Source organism: Somniosus microcephalus, chromosome 3, assembly GCF_052327205.1.
Source record: "Somniosus microcephalus isolate GS21.2 chromosome 3, FLI_Smic_1.0, whole genome shotgun sequence".
NCBI classification, from domain to species: Eukaryota; Metazoa; Chordata; class Chondrichthyes; order Squaliformes; family Somniosidae; genus Somniosus; species Somniosus microcephalus.
In genome coordinates, this window is record NC_140989.1 from 346813318 (window position 1) to 346832971 (window position 19654).

The window sequence follows — 19654 nt, forward strand, 5'->3', positions numbered from 1 at the left end:
AAGAGGGAGGCAGGGTGCTTCCAGTAGCGCCCCACTTCCCTCTTGGGGCACTAGCAATGAATTTCGGCCGCGAAGTTAGCGCCCTAAAGGGGGCGCGACTCAATTTTCCCCCCAAAGAACATACATCAGTAGTAGGGAAAATACTAGAATCTATTAATAAGGACGTGCTAACAGGGCACTGGTAAAATCACAATATAATTAGGCAGAGTCAACACTGTTTTATGACAGAGACATCATGTTTGACAAATCTATTAGAGTTTTTTGAGGATGTAACTAGCAGGGTAGATAAGGGGAAACCAGTGGACACAGTATATTTGGATTTTCAGAAAGCATTGGATAAGGTACCACATAAGAGGTTGTTACACAAGATTAGGACCCATGGGATTGGGGGTAATCTATTAGCATGGATTGAGGATTGGTTAACAGAGGGCTGAGGATGCTCAGTCGATGAACATATTCAAGACTGAGATCGATAGATTTTTGGGCACTAAGGGAATCAAGGAATATGGGGATCGGGAGGGAAAGTGGAGTTGAGATAGAGGATTAGTCATGATATTATTGAATGGCGGAGCTGGCTCGATGGGCCGTATGGCCTACTCCTGCTCCTATTTCTTATGTTCCACCGACCCCACCCACCGTGCTGACTACGGTCAAATAACCACCTTTAGTTCAGGGAGCCTACTAGGGAGCATCAGGTGCCTCAGTGTCACATTAGCTGGAATGTATTATTGAGTCTGTGGTTTCATCTGTAAATTCTTTGATGAGCAGCTCGAGCAGTGAGCAACTTTGACATGGTAATTAGCTACAATTATTGTTTGTCATTGCCATTAATGATTTTGTTTCTGGGCTGTGTTAGTATCATGAGCACATTGAGGATACGTGTTTGTCATCATACATAAGTTTCATATAAGGGAGGCAAGAGCCCTTGTGGAGCAATGCCAAGCAGAGAGCAAGTGCTTCCTCCCAGGGAAGAGAGGCAAAATCAAACAGCAAACCAGCCCATGTCACTCCCAGGCCTCTGCCGGCAGCAGGTAGCTGATCAGCACTGGCAGGAAGCCTCTGAGAGCAGACCTCTTGTCCCGGGTATGGGTACTTTCTCTCCTTTTCTTATTTGTAGGGAGGGCGGAATTCTACTGTATATTAACCAATGACTCATTCAAAAATCTATTTTAATTTGGTGTATTTATATCCAGTTGTGCAGCTAAATATTCTCTCTGACTCACTGGATGACAAGTTATTGACTCATTAGGGAAAAGAACAACAAAAGGCCCATGAGGGGTGACCTGATAGAGGTTTTCGAAATTATGAAGGGGCTTGACAGGGTAGACGTGGAAAAGATGTTTCCACCTGTGGGGGAGACTGAAACTCGGGCTCATAAATATAAGATAGTCACTAATAAATCCAATAGGGAATTCAGGAGAAACTTCTTTACCCAGAGAGTGGTGAGAATGTGGAACTCACTACCACAGGGTGTAGTTGAGGCAAATAGCATTGATGCATTTAAGGGGAAGCTAGATAAGCATATGAGGAAGAAAGGAATACATAGAAACATAGAAGATAGGAGCAGGAGTAGGCCATTCAGCTCCTCGAGCATGCTCCGCCATTCAATTAGATCATGGCTGATCATCCAAACTCAGTACCCGGTCCCTGCCTTCTCCCCATATCCCTTGATCCCTTTAACCTTAAGAAATATATCTAACTCCTTCTTGAATATATTTAATGACTTGGCCTCAGCTGCCTTCTGTGGTAGAGAATTCCACAGGTTCACCACTCTCTGGGTGAAGAAATTCCTCCTCATCTCTGTCCTAAATGGCTTACCCCTTATCCTTAGACTGTGACCCCTGGTTCTGGACTCCCCGACCATCGGGAACAACCTTCCTGCATCTAGTCTGTCTAGTCCTGTTAGAATTTTATAAGTTTCAATGAGATCCCCTCTCATTCTTCTAAACTCCAGCGAGTGTAAGCCCAATCGACCCAATCTCTCCTCATACGTCATTCCTGCCATCCCAGGTATCAGTCTGGTGAATCTTCGCTGCACTCCCTCCATGGCGAGAATAGAAGGATATGCAGGTGGGGTTAGATGAAGTAGAGTGGAAGGAGGCCTGTGTGGAGCATAAACACCAGCATAGACCTGTTGAGCCAGAAGGCCTGTTTCTGTGCTGTAAATTCTATGTAATTGTGTGCATTGTCCACAGTATTGTGCATGTCTCAGAAGCTGAGGCTGGGTTGCACTCTGTCCCTACAATATACCCACTCCCCACCTACGAACAGCTCTTCCTGCACCTAGTCCTTCCCTCCTATTGCCTGCAATGCCACCAGTTTGTCTCCCTTGCTCTCTCTGGCTCAAAAGCAACACGCAATTAAAAAAAAAAAATTATCATATAGACGTATAAGTTATAACATCCCAATGTCATCACAATATGGCTTCAAATGATTTTTCTTGCGCGACAAAAAAATGCTTATTTAAAATCATTTTCATCAGTTCAAAATCTGCTGCCAAGCCACCAATTGGCTCAGCTGGTACAGACTAGATCAGTGTCGTCCAACAGAAATCGTTGACTGGCCACAGGCGTGGCTACCACCACACCGCTTTGGCCACGTGCACACATTTTAGTAGAAATCATCTTACACACATTACAGTAAATGTATTTACGTGTATGTTTACTTAACAAACATCTACCACCATTCAGTGTGAAACTTTGCAGTCTTTCCCTTGCACCAAAGTTTGGATTTCTGGCATGAATTTATGAGACTGTACATCTTAGTGCAACTTCTGGGTTTGTGTGCAGCAGTAGCAAACGGTACTTTGACCTCCGAGTGTTTGCTGAGAATGTTGACTCGCACACCGTGACACGCCAGACCCGCCCCTACTCCATCCAGAACACGGTTGGACGGCACTTGTCCATTGCCATGACCCGCCTTGTTGTAGATGCTTGTCCTTTGCCATGACCCGCCCTGTTGGAGAAGCATGTCCTTTGCCATGATGCGCTCTGTTGGAGAAGCATGTCCTGTGCCATGACCCGCCCTGTTGGAGATGCGTGTCCTGTGCCATGACCTGCCCTGTTGGAGGTGCATGTCCTTTACCATGACCCGCCCTGTTGGAGACACGTGTCCGTTGCCATGACCCGCCCTGTTGGAGATGCGTGTCCTGTGCCATGACCCGCCCTGTTGGAGGTGCATGTCCTTTACCATGACCTGCCTTGTTGGAGATGCATGTCCTGTGCCATGACCCGCCCTGTTGGAGACACGTGTCCGTTGCCATGACCCGCCCTGTTGGAGACACGTGTCCGTTGCCATGACCCGCCCTGTTGGAGGTGCATGTCCTTTACCATGACCTGCCTTGTTGGAGATGCATGTCCTGTGCCATGACGCGCTCTGTTGGAGACACGTGTCCGTTGCCATGACCCGCCCTGTTGGAGATGCATGTCCTGTGCCATGACCCGCCCTGTTGGAGACACGTGTCCGTTGCCATGACCCGCCCTGTTGGAGATGCGTGGCCTTTACTCTGACGTGCCCTGTTGGAGATGCTTGTTATTGGTCAGGCCTGCTTAATTCTGCTGACCTGGAGCAGTTAATCCGATTGGTCGAGCTGGTCATGATGACAGGTTCCCCTCTCCATACAATGTTGGTGATTCATGATGCTGAAGTCTGCTGTTTTCACCCGTGTTACACACCATTTTAGCAGGTAACCAATAAGCAGTAACCAAGGAAGTAAAGCACTCACAACGATCAAAAAAACATTTCCACACTCTGCTTTTGGTTTTACCATTTTACCAACAAATGCACAAAAAGGTTAAAGTGCACCTGCATATGCCATGCAAATGAGTATTGAGATCACATACCCAACAGTGGTGGTGTCTATTACTCATCTTTTATTTGCTAATCAAAAATACAATTGGCTACATCTGGATTCCAAATTAGCCATCTGTGACGAGTGGCTTATGTATTGGACAACAGTGGACTGGAACCCTGGTCATTAGGAATTAGCTGGCCTTTGCTGCAGCGTCAGTGAGGGCACTACCATTAGCCTGAACGTACTCAAGCCAAGAATGACAGCGGTACTGGGCCTACGGAATTGTATCTCGGCACGAATCGCCTGCTTCAGGAGAGGAGGCCGAAGGAGAGAAAAAGGTCAAGGGAGGGGGAATAAAAGGTAGTGGGGGGTAAACGGCTGCAAATGGTATCGCTCAAACCTGTTATGATCAGCCATAAAGGATGACAAATGCTTCAATTGTGAAGTAACCGTGGGTTAGTTGTGACTCTGTCACTGTGGGTACAGTTATGACCATATCTATAGTTGACCATATGGTGTGCTATCTAGAGCAATACCATTTCTTACAGCAACACATGCTTACATGGTGAATTCTCTGTTTTTCTAATGTTTTATTTTTCTCTGTAAAGGGGAGTGTCGCTTAATTTACCCCTTATCAAACATCTTGGTATGAATGATAGGAATGAGCGATAATGTTATAATTGCAGACTAAAAACATTAGTTGATTTTACTGATGGACACTGATAATCTGAGTGAGTCTCCATGGTGACCTGAACTCGTAAGAGTGCAGTTTGAAATCGATTTGAACCTTCTTTGCTGGTCAGCATTGTTGTAGTGTTGTCCTTCATTTTCATAAAAGTTTATTCCAACAGAAATATTTTTCTGTTAACTTTGCTCATCTTACCCAGTTTGTTGCTGGCATATAGCTAGAGATTTAAAGAAATAGTCCCGAAGCGCTTTACAGCCAATGAAGTAGTTTTTCAAGTGTAGTCACCGTTGCAATGTAGGAAAGGCGGCAGCCAATTTGCGCACAGCAATCTTTACACTAAAGAGCGGAGAGACATATATTACAGTGTACCCGTTGATGGTTCAGCTCTCCAGTGGGATATTACACTGACTGTACTCTGAAGTATCAAAGAATTGTCCAGCCACCCAAGGCCCTGCGGTGGTAGGTTTGGGTCCTGGCTAAGGTGACACCAGCCTGCGTGCCAGTTGCTTCTCTAAGCCACTTTGCTTGCTCTCAGTGTTGCAGTGAAGCAGAAAGGGACTGGCACCTGGCCACTGCCCGCAGTCACAAAGAACATTCTTGTGACATTTTCAAATCAGAAATTTGCTCTCAACCAGAACCAGTCTTGCATTTCTCCTCTATTACTGATGAATTGCTTAGTAGCACGTAATTCCCCTAAAGTCACTTGTTCTTAACCCCTCCCACCTGGTGCCCTGTTGATGCCCAGAGCAATGTTCAGTTTTTTTTCCCCTCCTTTTACCTTGAAGCTGTTCCATTCACCAGATGTGGGGTGTTCTTACCAGTGAGAACAATCACAGGATGATTTGGACAGGTTGGGTGATTGGGCAGAAGCATGGCAGATGCAATATAACGTGGATAAATGCGAGGTAAACCACTTTGGTGGCAAAAACAGGAAGGCAGATTATTATCTGAACGGCAATAGATTGGGAGAAGGGGAAGTGCAACGAGACCTGGGTGTTCTTGTGCACCAGTCGCTGAAGGTAAGCATGCGGTGCAGCAGGCGATTAAGAAGACAAATGGGATGTTGGCCTTCGTAGCAAGAGGGTTTGAGTACAAGACCAAGGATGTCTTGCAGCAGTTGTACAGGGCCTTGGTGAGACCACACCTTGAGTACTGTGTGCAGTTTTGGTCGCCTTATCTGAGGAAGGATGCTCTTGCCATGGAGGGAGTGCAGCGAAGATTCACCAGACTGATACCTGGGATGGCAGGAATGACGTATGAGGAGAGATTGGGTCGATTGGGCTTATACTCGCTGGAGTTTAGAAGAATGAGAGGGGATCTCATTGAAACTTCTAAAATTCTAACAGGACTGGACAGACTGGATGCAGGAAGGATGTTCCCGATGGCCGGGGAGTCCAGAACCAGGGGTCACAGTCTAAGGATAAGGGGTAAGCCATTTAGAACAGAGATGAGGAGGAATTTCTTCACCCAGAGAGTGGTGAACCTGTGGAATTCTCTACCACAGAAGGCAGTGGAGGCCAATTCATTAAATATATTCAAGAAGGAGTTAGATATATTTCTTAAGGCTAAAGGGATCAAGGGATATGGGGAGAAAGCAGGGACAGGGTACTGAATTTGGATGATCAGCCATGATCTCATTAAATGGCGGAGCAGGCTCGAGGGGCCGAATGGCCTACTCCTGCTCCTATCTTCTATGTTCCTAACTGCAAGCCTGAGGTGTAGGTGGCCAGAGACATTGGTGGCCACATCTTCACAGCAATATAATATGCAAAATGCTATGTCCAGCTGCGCAATTCTATCACTTGCAGGTTGGAGAGTATAAAATGCTCCAATGTTATTCTAGAGGAGTACAAACATTTACACATTGTGGTATATTTATGAATATTCAATCATTAATTAGCAATTGTAATTTGTAAGCAAGTCAATCCAGATCTTTATTCTGTTTTTCCCACAAGTCTGTGGCTCTGACTGATCAGTCCTCGGGTTCTGATGCTATTACCAGCATTCAGGCTCTCATTGTCTGGTGTGGTGGCCTTAGATGTTGTGTGTGCAGTAGGGAGAAGCCAGGTAAATGCTGGTGAGCACTGCTAACATCCTCATCAACTATAGAGACAGAATGGAGTCAAGGGATGTTCTTCCTCAAACCAATATAACACAACACTGACCTATGAAGCAATCAGTTCCTCTCTTCATTATTGAGCTCTTCATTGGAAATACATTCAACCGTCCTTCTGAAATATGATTCTGAATTACATCTTGAAGGAAATAAACTTGCAGGGCTATGGAGATAGAGCGGGGGAATGGGGCTGACTGGATTGCTCTACAGAGAGCCGGCACGGACTCGATGGGCCGAATGGCCTCCTCCTGTGCTGTTATGACTCTGTCCGTGCAGCAAAGAGCCTGAGAAATCACCAATCAGAAACGGAAGACTGTCAGACCAAGGTATATCGGCAATTGCAGATTTTAATACTTATTTCAGCTGGATAAAGTCTTACTCTTGTCCTGTTGAATAGAAAGTAAATCCAAATGTTGGAGGAATTGATTTGGTAATTGTGTAACAGCAGCATCAATGCATTCAAAAAGAACAAAAGGCCCAGAGGAATTTTCACTCCATTAGAAGTGGCTGGTCCTTTTAAGGAGTTAAATTAGGACACACTAGATTCCCTCCAAAAAACCACTTATCACTAATGGATGAATAGATGCACCAGTGTTACCATTTTCACAAGCCATCTGTCATTTTTTGATTTAAATGTAATTTCCCTGCCCACTTTGCAGCTTATGTGGGTCCAAAGGCCATGACCGATACCTTGGTCAGTGGTGGACTGTAATTGTACACAACCACTCAGCACATCTCCAGGCTTTCAGTGCGTGTATTGAGGTGTTATTTCTTGTTTTAAGCCTCTTTCTGCTGGGCCCCGAATGAAGATTTAGTTTGATATCTGATTCTCAATCTGCTGCTGTGTATATTACCGAGCTTATAGATCTGCAGTGGCCCCAGTGCACTCACTCTGCATAAGCTGCGCTCCCAGTATATTTAAATAATGAACGGTAACTATTTTATCAGGCACATTGTTTCTTAAAGATTTTTTTTTTTTTAACGGCAAAGGGATAGGAAACGCCTCTTCCATTTCCCCATGCGATAGGAATGCTACAAGTGGAGGGGGCAAGTTTCAGCAGAGTAACCGAATGCTTGGGTGGGACATGACACAAAACTTCCTGGTACACCAGTCATGCATTGTATTGACTGATGATCCGGGTGTGTCCCTCAGTTTCAGTTATCGCAGTTTATGTTACAGTATTTACTGTGGTGCACAGAGCTAGGGCTGTAATTAGCCTAAGTGCAGGGAGATCTAAGCTCAGATGTTTGTCTGATCCATTTGTGTGCACGTTTGAAGGTCCCTTTGAGACCGTGATGAGGGTGATGATTGTGGCTTGTTTAGGAACAGTAACTTCTGGTTGGGTGTAAAGAGCAAACCTATTATGTTACCACAGTAATGAGTCAGAAAAATGTCATTATCAGCAACTGCCAATACAGATTGATTTTCTGAATGCACGCACGCGGTCCGATTAATGGACGGACAATTTTGGGGAGAGAAAAGAAAGACTTGCATTTATATAGCGCCTTTCACGACCTCGGGACCCTCCAAAGTGCTTTACAGCCAATGAAGTGCTTTTGAAATGCCCGCAATTTCCTGATATGCTCTCCCCGTGGGTGAGGCTCTATGCCATGAGCATATGGAAAATTGGCCCCTCTCTCTCTCTGCAGCGGTAGACTTTATGAATTAGCACTCCCAGTGCAGAGCCTTGCACAGTGGGAGCACAAACTGGGAATTCATGTTGGAAAAATCACTAACCCCTGCACCTGAATTCCTGGTATGTGCTCCCATTGCGCGAATCTCTTGTCAGGACAGCTCATTCGTACAATCCACTTCTTTGTGTCTTTCCTGCTCTGGCGCTCGATCTCCAGTGCACTCCGTACCTCACCGTCTCTATGCAGGTGGATTTCGGCTCCTGAAATTACACCTGCTCATTCCGTCACATCGCCTCATTAAGTTCCTCTTTGCCTTCCTCTTTATTCTATTACCATCAGCTTTCCAGATAATAAATGTCTTATTAGGCAGCTCAAGTAAACTGCTTTATCTGCCAGCTATATTAGAATATTATTCATAGAATTACATATTATTTACAGCACAGAAACAGGCCATTCAGCCCAACAGGCCTATGCTGGTGTTTAAGCTCCACACGAGCCTTCTCCCACCTTACTTCATCTAACCCCATCAACGTATCCTTTTCCCCTTTTCCCCTCATGTATGTATCTAGTTTCCCCTTATATACATCCGTGCAACTATTCATTTAAAGGCCCATTTTGGGGGAAACCCTTTCTTTGCGGGTACCACTGGCTTTGCCCCTTTTTAAAAAAAATTATTTTTGGGATGTGGCCATCGCTGGTACGGTCAGCATTTATTGTCCATTCCTAAACCCCATTTTGGTTGGTCCTCAGACCGACGTCTTCGAGCGCGCGTTCGAATCGCGCTGCCCATTTTCACGCCAAAAATCGGCACTACTCAAATTTCTCCTCCTTAGCAGCTGAAGAATATTGATTTGAATCAGTCGCAGATTTGTGTTATGAATTTCGTATACTGTTTAATAAGATGTACAAACTATTCCGGTTAAGACCTGGTTGGAACTCGATTGCAATATCTGTTGGCCAGGCTTGGATACCCTGGGAACATCCAGCGATCTGTGGGTGGTTTGCAGGACAGTCTGGTCCAACTAGGAGTGGTTGCTGGGTGGTTTCGGGCTTCTAGTTGAGGCTGTATTTCTGGAGAACGTTTACCAAAACAAATTTCCATCCAATTGTTTCCCACTCAAACTTTCCTACAGTTTCTGTAAACCACGCGTGTTTTACTTACTTACTTATGTTTCTTTCCTTGTTCTAACTTTTATCCTTTCATTACTTGTTGTTTTTGCGCCTTAATGGTGGGAGCTCTTACCCATGCTCGTTTTCATCAGGGACACTAAACCTACCTCTCCGCCACCACCACCCTTGGTTTCCTGACCATCACCGTGCTCACAAACTGCCTCTCTGACACCCAACTTCTGGATGAACCTGAATTTTATTCAGCTGAGCACCAGCAAGATGGAAGCCATCCTTTTTGGCTCCCACCAGTGGTTCTGCACCTCGGGTACCAATTTCATCTCTCACTTCGACTGAAATGGAAATTGTGCAAACTTACTGTCCCGTTTGACCCTGCGTGGAGCTTGAAATCCCACACTCACTGTAACTTCAAGACTGCTTACTTCCACCTCTGGAACATTGTTTATTCCATTGCTGTTTGCGGGACCTTGCTGCGTGCAGATTGGCTGCCACGTCTGCCTACATAACAGTAGCGACTACACTTCAAAAGGAATTCATTGACTGTGAAGCACTTTGGGACATGAAAGGTTTTGCATAAAAACAAGTTTGTTCATTCTTTCTGTTCTACTATGTCTTCCTCCTCCCCTGCCCCACCCCCCACCTCCTGCTGATCTCTCCATTCCACTATTGGTGGCATAGTCCACAGTCACCATACCCTTGCACTCTTATCCTAAACCTCACTGGCCTGTTACTACCATTCTCCCCACCTTTAAAATCATCCCTAAAACATAGTTTGTTTTGCATTTATTCACCTGACTTGATCACTAATTTTTCTCCTACTTCCTACTTGGTGTCCATCACATTATATTGTTGGTTACCTGAGTGTCTGTTATTCATAGAAACCCATCACTCTGTTTAAGGAGCCCCAAACCAATCCCCAGAGAAATCCGCAAAGTTAGAGGATCTCTGTTTACCCCGAACAGAATACACGCACTCATAGAAACATAGAAGATAGGAGCAGGAGTAGGCCATTCAGCCCCTCGAGCCTGCTCCACCATTCAATGAGATCATGGCTGATCATCCAAACTCAGTACCCTGTCCCTGCCTTCTCCCCATAACCCTTGATCCCTTTAGCCTTAAGAAATATATCTAACTCCTTCTTGAATATATTTAATGAATTGGCCTCAACTGCCTTCTGTGGTAGAGAATTCCACAGGTTCACCACTCTCTGGGTGAAAAAATTCCTCCTCATCTCAGTCCTAAATGGCTTACCCCTTATCCTTAGACTGTGACCCCCTGGTTCTGGACTCCCCCGCCATCGGGAACATCCGTCCTGCATCTAGTCTGTCTAGTCCTGTTAGAATTTTATGTTTCAATGAGATCCCCTCTCATTCTTCTAAACTCCAGCGAGTAGAAGCTCAATCGACCCAATCTCTCCTCATACATCATTCCTGCCATCCCAGGTATCAGTCTGGTGAATCTTCGCTGCAGTCCCTCCATGGCAAGAACATCCTTCCTCAGATAAGGCGACCAAAACTGCACACTCTCCCTCTGCAGGGACATGCCCCAACTACCTAATTCTGGAAAGGTTGGGGGCAAGAGCCAAAGTTTCAGGGATCACCCAAGTGTGCTTAAGGGCACTGCTAGAGCTTAACTGGCTAAAACTGCGCATCTCACCAGCACCGGTAAGCTTCCCATTGCTTATCTAGAGAGGAACACCCTGCTCTTTAGGACATTGGCCAGATGGGGAGCATTCCAGCCCATCATGGTGTCCAATTAATGAGCCAGGCAAGCTGGTCAATCATCAACAGTGCCCTGGAGAACAGCAGACCTGCCTAGCTCAGGTATTGAATCACTGGGGGTAACCGAACCCACCTGACGGGAAACTGACAAGATCAGGTGGAACGGTGGTTTTGTATCCCGGCCAATATTACTCCCCATTGACTTCAAAGTTGGGTGGGGTCCTAAAACTAGCGTTGCACCCGATCTCGCCAGCTTCCCGACGGCTGGATTAGGTTACAATTGGCCCCCATTGAGTCTGTCTTGGAGCATTGACTCAGTTTCAACTTTGCATCACTAAGAATGTTGTCTTGAAGCCAATTCAACCCCAAAGACATCCCATTTACCTACTGCCCCCACTCTTAAGGACGCTAACCATTTGATAGCTGGTAAGTGTGGGCTTGAGCCACCACGAGATGGAAAGGAAATACAAGGAACTTCTCATGACTGACTCGATGAACAGCACAATCACCATACAATGGAGCTGTAATACTATAAGTTGTTGTATAGAAAGCTCCTGGAGTGCTTTGTTGTCGTGGCTAAGGCTCATAGCGTGGCCTTAAATTTCTGAACATGGATTGGGTAACAGTTACCACACAACAATGCCTAGCAACCAAGTGTGAGCAGGACTGGAGGTACAAACAATAGGAATCAAAGTAAGAATATCACCAGTTACTGAAGCGCTGTAAGTACATTGGTGTTGGACTGCCCTGTGTCATGGAGTAACGGGGATGTTCCCAGTCTCATCCATACATACCACTGGTGTGTAACAATGAGTACAAGATCTTCACATTCTAGAAGAATGATTCATCATAAAACGCCTGCCCTGGAGCATCCTATTTCTAACTCTGCATTTCCTGGTTAACTGTCAAGAAGGTACGTAGAAATACATGGAAACAGGCCATTTAGCCCAACCTGTCCATAGACCTTTACACTCCATGCAAGCGAAATAGTTACATATATAATTACATATATATATCCCTGTTCCCATATCCCCTTTAACCGCTCTTCCCTCATCAACCTAACCAATCTAACCTTGAATGTGGAAATAGTTTCTGCCTCAACCATTAACCCAGCCTCTCAAGTCTCTGTGTGAAGACGTTTCTCCTGCCCGCTGTTCTAAATCTCTTACGTTTAATCTTGTATCTCTGGTCCCTCCTTCTTGACCCCTCAACTACTGGGAACAGTCTGCTTCTAGCTACCCTGTTCCATCCTTTCATAATTTTAAACACATCTAATATATCACCATGTAATCTAATAAACTTATGTTCTAATGTATATATTTTTTGTTTGTTATACAAAATATTTTATAATGCCAATAAAATGAACAATAAGATGTTATTGCTAGGGTTTCAGGTATTTGATTATTTTCAGAAACTTGTGCGTGCCTGAGAAAAGTAGCTCGCAAGTCTATGACAGATAATTTGACACTGAAATAGTAATGGGGATGCATTAAAATGTTATTTAGCTTCATTATTTTGTTTGAGTATGTGTGTGAGGGCAAGGAGGGTCACTGACTGCTCTAACTTTTCTGCTCAAATTATAGAGGTAGATAGGAATGATATAAATAAAAAAGAAAAGCATGAACTTGCATTTATATAGCGCCTTTCACATCCACAAGATGCCCCAAAGTGCTTCACAGCCAATGAATTACTTTTTGAAGTGTAATCACCGATGTTATGTAGGCAAACACAGCAAGAGCCCACGCACAGCAAGAGCCCACACACAGCAATGAGATAAATGACCAGTTATTCTGTTTTGCTGGTGTTGGTTGAGGGATGACTATTAGCCAGGATACCAGGAGAACTCTCCTGATATTCTTCAACTAGGGCTAGGGCGTTTTTCACATCCACCTGAACAGGCAGAGAGGATCTCAGCTTAACATCTCATCTGAAAGACGGCACCTCTGACGATGCAGCACTCTCTCAGTACTGCACTGAGGTAATTTTAGGTAAGACGGGAGTAAGAAGCTCTTCATGTAAAGAGCGACTTACACCTGGAATGGTCTCCTGGGCAGCGAAAGATTCATTCAAGAATCAGTTCGATGAGGTGGTGGCGGTGGGAGAAATTAATGTTTTATTTTTGGCTGGATGCTCAGTCGAATACTCTCTCTGAACTGTATTTATCTTGTGAGAGTGGTTTGCCTGCTTGCATTCTAGAATGGTGCATGTCCTGGGTCAACCTGTAACAAGAGAGGGGGGGGGGGGATAACGAGCGACCCCTGATTATTGTAACACGCTCATTCACTCATAATACTGAACCAAGATAGCATGCTATATAATTACAGACATGTTGGTTCCCTTTCTTCTGAACTCCAGCTTTCTGTCTAAATACCTGTGTGTTAATAATTAGTTTGAAGAAAATGTAATGTATGTAGGGCTGTAGTTAATCTCGGTAGTAATTACTTCTTAAGATAGCTCATGTTGTTTGCAGTTTATATCGAGGACTGAGGTTTTGCAACTTTTATGTTCATGCTGCTTTCGAATATATACAATTGGCAATTAGCCAGGAGTTGCTTCATTAACGGGAGGATGCGAAGGCGTTATCTGCATATTTCGGATGAGTAAATCTTTCAGAATGTTGAAGCTTCAGTTATACCTAGTTGTCATTTAACTGCGGGACTATCAGTTGAGCTGGACCCTCTCGGCCCATCGCAGCCCTGGGAACACTGTCCTTAAACAGCTGTGACTGCAGAGAGTCGTCACAATGGTCTTCCAGGTAAGCCTCAGACAGTGAGTGGGTGGGTAGGTGGGTAGCTGACAGCTCTACAGAACTTACAATTAAACCCTCTCTGCTTAAGGGCTGTTCCCGGATGGTGGGAAGTGTGTTTGCCAGTGCAGAGTACGCGGGATCACATGAGGAGCCCAGCCCTCCATACATGGACTGCTTAAGGGTAGCGTGCCAGGAGGATACAGAAAGAGCCCCAGAGTCTGATTCGCCAGGAGACCCGCTGAAGCAGAGACGTGTGGATAAGAAGGGCTCCCACTCACACATAGAATGGGGAAGATGCGCGGGTCCCTGTGATGGGCTTGCCTCTAGCTGTGGAATACACGGTTTAGTCCAGTATACTAGGAACCTTTTTTCCGTGGGTTTATTTTTAAAAAAAAAGACAAAAATAACGGACTTCAACATCTTCAAAAATGACTGAGAGATGCAGTATTTTAAGAGCTCTTTCGGCAGCCCTGTGCTGTTTCTACCGGAACTCCTACATTGGAGTCAAGGTATGTACTTTGAATTCTCGGCACGGGGGAACAGTAACGCAGTTGTATTACTAATGAGGTATTCAGAGAGGCGAAATATAGTGTAGAGCATCGGTTCACAGCTCGGAGCCTGCGAGCCCTGTCATTACACTGTCAGCAGAACCCGGCCAACACAATTTTAATTTGATTTGTTTAAGTTTCATTTGAAGTTTGTTTAATTTACAGTTAAATTTGTTTAAAGTGCCCAATAAAATAGTACACTGTCAGGAGTCCGGAGCCCAGACAGGGAGAGTTTGGTGAATGGCAGGTTGTGTTCAGATTTCCTCTTTCCTAACTAGTTGCACTCTTGCTGGGCTCGGCTCCCCTCTGTTCACACCGGTTGATGCGGGACTCCTTCCAAGTGTTTAGCTTGAGTTATTCAGAGGAAGGCAGCGTTTGGTCCCCCCCCTCCAATGTCTGTTCTTCGAGACTCGCGGAGCTTGTTTAACTGCACGATATGAAGCAATGTTGCACTGCTTAGTTTGGCGTGAAGTGTTAATACCTAAATAACTGGAGAGGTTGTCATGGGAACTTTCCATTCAGTTGGGAGCCAGCTCTCCTCTCTCTCTGGGTGAGCGCTACGGTATTATTAGTGTTGGATGGGCTCTGGGTCCAACCAGCGTTTTTGCTGAGGAAATGATCCACAAATAACCCTCGCACCACAAGTAAACTGCATGCTAAAAAAACCCCCAATCGTTTAAAAATAAAGATCGGGCCGTTTTTTGTCGTCAGCTGGAAGGCAATTGGTGCATTTTCCCAACTGAATGCTGTGATTCACGGGGAGGGGAACGGCCTTGAGACTTGTTTGGCTGCAGCGTGAATGTGCAACTTGGGAACTGGTAGCTCGCACTTTGATTGCATTTTTGTATACACTGGACTTGGGAGCAATGAAGTCAGCGAGACTCTTCCAGGGAATCAATTTCTGGATATGATTGAAACCCATCAAGTCGGCACAGCCTGGCGGAGCTGGCTTCACTGAACCCTGCCTCCACAGCAGCCCCCCGTATGATTTGAAAGGGGCATGTTGACAAGCCCACTGGGCAACTGATAGTCTGCGAAACTGCCCCTTCTTCCGACCTTGCTCCTGTCTAAACACAGGCGGTTTTTTAAAAAATTCCTTTTATCTATGTTTTAGATACGAAATCCGAATAAAGATACATTTAAACCCCGCTCCTCCTCCCCCTTTTTAATCCCAGATGGACAGAATTCACAAATTGGAGGTGATTAATCGCAGCCAGAAAGCCGAGAGTCTGTGAGACTGCTGTGTGTTTCATGTGGGTTTCTGTTCACGGCTGCCAGCGGTGCAAAGAGCACGTCTTCTCCTAAATGACCTTCCACATGGGAGTTGAGGCTTGAAAGCTCTCAGCCAGCAGAAGTTGATAACGACAGGCCAAGGGAAATCTCAGCGGAGATTTTCTTTTTAGTTTACAGATTGACAGGAAGGGAGAGAGCCAGAGAAACTGTCGAGCGGTCAGATAATTCACATCATTTGATAGAGGACCAGGGTGGAACCTCATGCACAGAGATTGCCCCGATAAGGGCTGCTTTTTTTTTGTCGGATGGAAAGTTTCCCAGAGAAATGTGTTGACCCCCGAGGCACATTCATTTCTTTACAGTGAGGCCAATATTAGAACAGAGGCGAGGGTTCGTTTTGGCCGATACCGAAAGGGTGAGAGGTCACAGTGCACGATGATGAGCGGTTCATTGTGAAGAGTGGGTTTAGATTATTAGTGACAGCCTGTGAACTGTGAACTGAAGTCACTGGCTGAATTTAACCGAGCCCATCCATCTGAAACCAAAGCTGACATCGGGTTTTATGGGGAGAATATGCACAGGTTGCCTGGATTCTGCAACTTTCTTATTACAGGATTTCTCCAAGAATTCTATTGCATCAGCTTTACATAAAATGTACAGCACACAAACAGGCCATTCGGCCCAAATGGTCTTTGCCGGTGTTCTAAGGATAAGGGGTAAGCCATTTAGGACTGAGATGAGGAGGAACTTCTTCACCCAGAGAGTGGTGAACCTGTGGAATTCTCTACCACAGAAGGCAGTTGAGGCCAGTTCATTAAATATATTCAAGAAGGAGTTGGATATATTTCTTAAGGCTAAAGGGATCAAGGGATACGGGGAGAAAGCAGGGACAGGGTACTGAATTTGGATGATCAGCCATGATCTCATTGAATGGCAGAGCAGGCTCGAGGGGCCGAATGGCCGACTCCTGCTCCTATCTTCTATGTTTATGTTCCACACGAGTCTCCTCCCACCCTTCTTTATCTAACCCTATCAACATATCCTTCGAATCCTTTCTCCCTCATGTGTTTATCTAGCTTTCCCTTAAATACATCTATGCTGTCCGCCTCAACTACACCATGTGGTAGCTTGTTCTACATTCTTACAGCTTTCTGTGTAAAGAAGTTTCTTCTGAATTCCCTATTGGATTTATTGGTCACTATCTTCTATTTATGGCCCCTAGTTTTGGTCTGCCCCCACAAGTCAGAACATCTTCTCTATGTCTACCCTATCAAACCCCAATCTTAAAGACCTCTATCAGGATTTCTCTTTTCTAGAGAAAAGAGGCCCAGCCTGTTCAGTCTTTCCTGATTTGGTATAATCTCTCAGTTTTGGCATCATCCTTGTTGGAATCAATTTCAAGATGGTACGAGGTGTTTCCAAATCCCCAGGGAGTGAAGGGATTTAAGAGGGGAGGCCAAAGGCAAAGAGTTAGAGATTTGAATTTACGTAAGGGGAGATGTTCCACTATGGTGTTCCTGCTGCCGAGGAGCCCATTGGGAGCGCATGTCAAGAAGTTGCTCATCCCAGCCCGTGAGTTTTCACCCATTAATATAAAATGGGCGGGGAATCACCAGCTGGGGACATCATCGTCCCCTTTTTGGGAAATCTTCTCCCAGTCCCACACCCCAGCCCGCAACTCTGAACTGCTGTTTGTCCAACGCTCCCATTACACTTCTACCCGCTGGAATTCTCTTCCCAAAGCACTTCATCTTTGCTACCTCGTGCTCTCTGCATTCAAAGACCTCTGAAGGAATTTGCCCACATTACATCAGTCGCTGCATCACAGAGTCACTCATTATATGTGAAGGGGTTTGAAACATATCTAAGAGGTGCGATAAGACACTGTGGGGTAGATTCACTCCCTCGGTACCCAGTGCAAAGGCGCACCAGCTGGGAGGGCATATGGGGAAATTCACACTCCCAGCCTGGAGTCGTATCGGGAAATTGCTTGTCCCCCAACTGGTGATTTCACGTCCATTTTATATTATTGGGTGAAAACTCACGGGCTGGGATGAGCAATTTCTTGACATGCGCTCCCAATGGGCTCCTCGGCAGCAGGAACACCATAGTGGAACATCTCCCCTTACGTAAATTCAAATCGCTCTATCTCTCTGCCTTTGGCCTCCCCTCTTAAATCCCTTCACTCCCTGCTAGCTGGCCACTGCAGCTGTAAAGCGCTCTGGGATGTTCTTTTACATGCGCAGCACTAGATAAATGGGGAGTTGTTTTGTTGCTGTTGACCCATCAGCTCCAGATCCTGCTTATTGTTTGTGCAGACATGGTCACACTGCCTATTTCAGGAAAGACAAGAGCGTAAAGCCTGGATTGGGTGTTATATAAGGTCATCGTTAACCCATTAAAATTTAAAAAATAATAATTCTCGGTTTATGGGTGCCACTAGCAGTGCCAGCATTTATTGCCCATCCCTAGTTGCCCTTGAGAAGGTGGTGGTGAGCCGCCTTCTTGAACCGCAGCAGTCCGTGAGGTGAAGGTGCTCCCTACAGTGCTGTTAGGGAGAGAGTTCCAGGATTTTGACCCGGGCACAATGAAGGAGTGGTGATATATATGCAAGTCCGGATGGTGCGTGACTTGGAGGGGAACTTGGAGGTGATGATCCTATGTGCCTGCTTTGGGCGAGTTGCTGCAATGGTTCCTGTAGATAGTGCACACTGCAGCCACGGTGCGCTGGTAATAGAGGTGTTTAAGATGGTGGCTGGGCTGCCGATCAAGTGGAACAGGTTTAAAATGAGCAGGTTAAAGTGCTAGTGTTAAAATAACGCAGATTGGAAAATCTCCTATTCACTGAAGCATGCATTGGCCAGCTCATGGAAAAAGAATGTAAGGCACTCGGGCCCCCTAATGCTGAGTTCTGGAGGTATTTTGTCTGACTCTGTCTGGCTTTCACCTGTATTTGTAGATGGAAAAAGCAGTCATTACAGGCAGCTGAAGTTCTATAAAAAGCAGCATGTAGTGGGGCGACTGACCACATGTTGTTGTTATTGTGGAAATACAGTGGGGGACAAGAGTAGTTTGCTCAGATTTACAACAGCTCGACCATTTTAATTTCGCTTTGATTCTCCCCCCCAACCTTTGATTCTAACAGCGGTGGGCTTTAACCTTGTTTTTGGTTTGTTCTGTCACACAATCAGACTCCCAGGTGAGAAGTAGAGGTAGATCCTGATCGTCAATAGAAATAAATGCAGAGATGTAAAATGGGCTGACGACTCAATTATCACCTGATTTACACTGTCGCAGTCAAGTTCTACCCCAAGTAAAAATTCTGAGGAGGAGGAATTCCTGGAATGTTTTCGGGACGGTTATCTGGACCAATATGTCGAGGAGCCGACTCGAGATCAGGCCATTTTAGACTGGGTATTGTGCAATGAGAAGGGACTTATCAACAATCTTCTTGTACGAGGCCCCTTGGGTCAGAGCGATCATAATATGATCGAGCTCTCAGTCGAGATGGAGAGTGAGGAAATTGAATCAGAGACTAAGGTCCAGAACTTAAATAAAGGGAATTACGAGGGTATGAGACGGGAATTGGGTAAGATTGATTGGGTGGTGTTTCTGGGGGGATTGACAGTGGATAGACAATGGCAAGCATTCAAAGATAGAATGGAAGAATTCCAGAACATGTTTATACCGGTTTGGCATAAAAATAAACCTAAAAAGGTGGCTCAACCGTGGATAACGAGGGAAATTAGGGACAGCATAAAATCAAAAAAAAGGGCATATCAACTGGCAAAAAAAAGCAGCAGACCGGAAGATTGGGGGCAGTACAGGATACAGCAAAAGAGGACAAAGGGATTAATCAGGAAGGGGAAAATAGAATACGAAAGTAAACTTGCAGCAAACATAAAGACAGACTGCAAAAGCTTTTATCGGTATATCAGGAGGAAAAGACTGGTAAAATCCCAAGTCGGTCCCTTGCAGTCCGATTCGGGAGAATATATAATGGAGAATAAGGAAATGGCAGACCAATTAAACTCATACTTTGG

At 45.3% G+C, this 19654-nt stretch overlaps 1 protein-coding gene across 6 annotated transcripts in view; it reads left to right on the forward strand.

Moving 5' to 3' along the window:
* Window positions 1-19654, forward strand: part of bcar3 (BCAR3 adaptor protein, NSP family member) — a 219140-nt gene that overhangs the window by 154815 nt on the left and 44671 nt on the right. The window contains exon 1 of one of the 6 annotated variants that reach the window (XM_085983305.1): window positions 13632-13836. The exons of 4 other annotated variants lie outside the window; for them this stretch is intronic. In XM_085983305.1, coding sequence (XP_085839431.1) covers window positions 13825-13836 — 12 coding nt within the window. In that variant the 5' untranslated portion in view covers window positions 13632-13824. Of the gene's footprint in view, window positions 1-13631; window positions 13837-13951; window positions 14340-19654 lie in introns of those variants that run through there. One more of the 6 variants, XM_085983304.1, reaches the window with a different exon arrangement.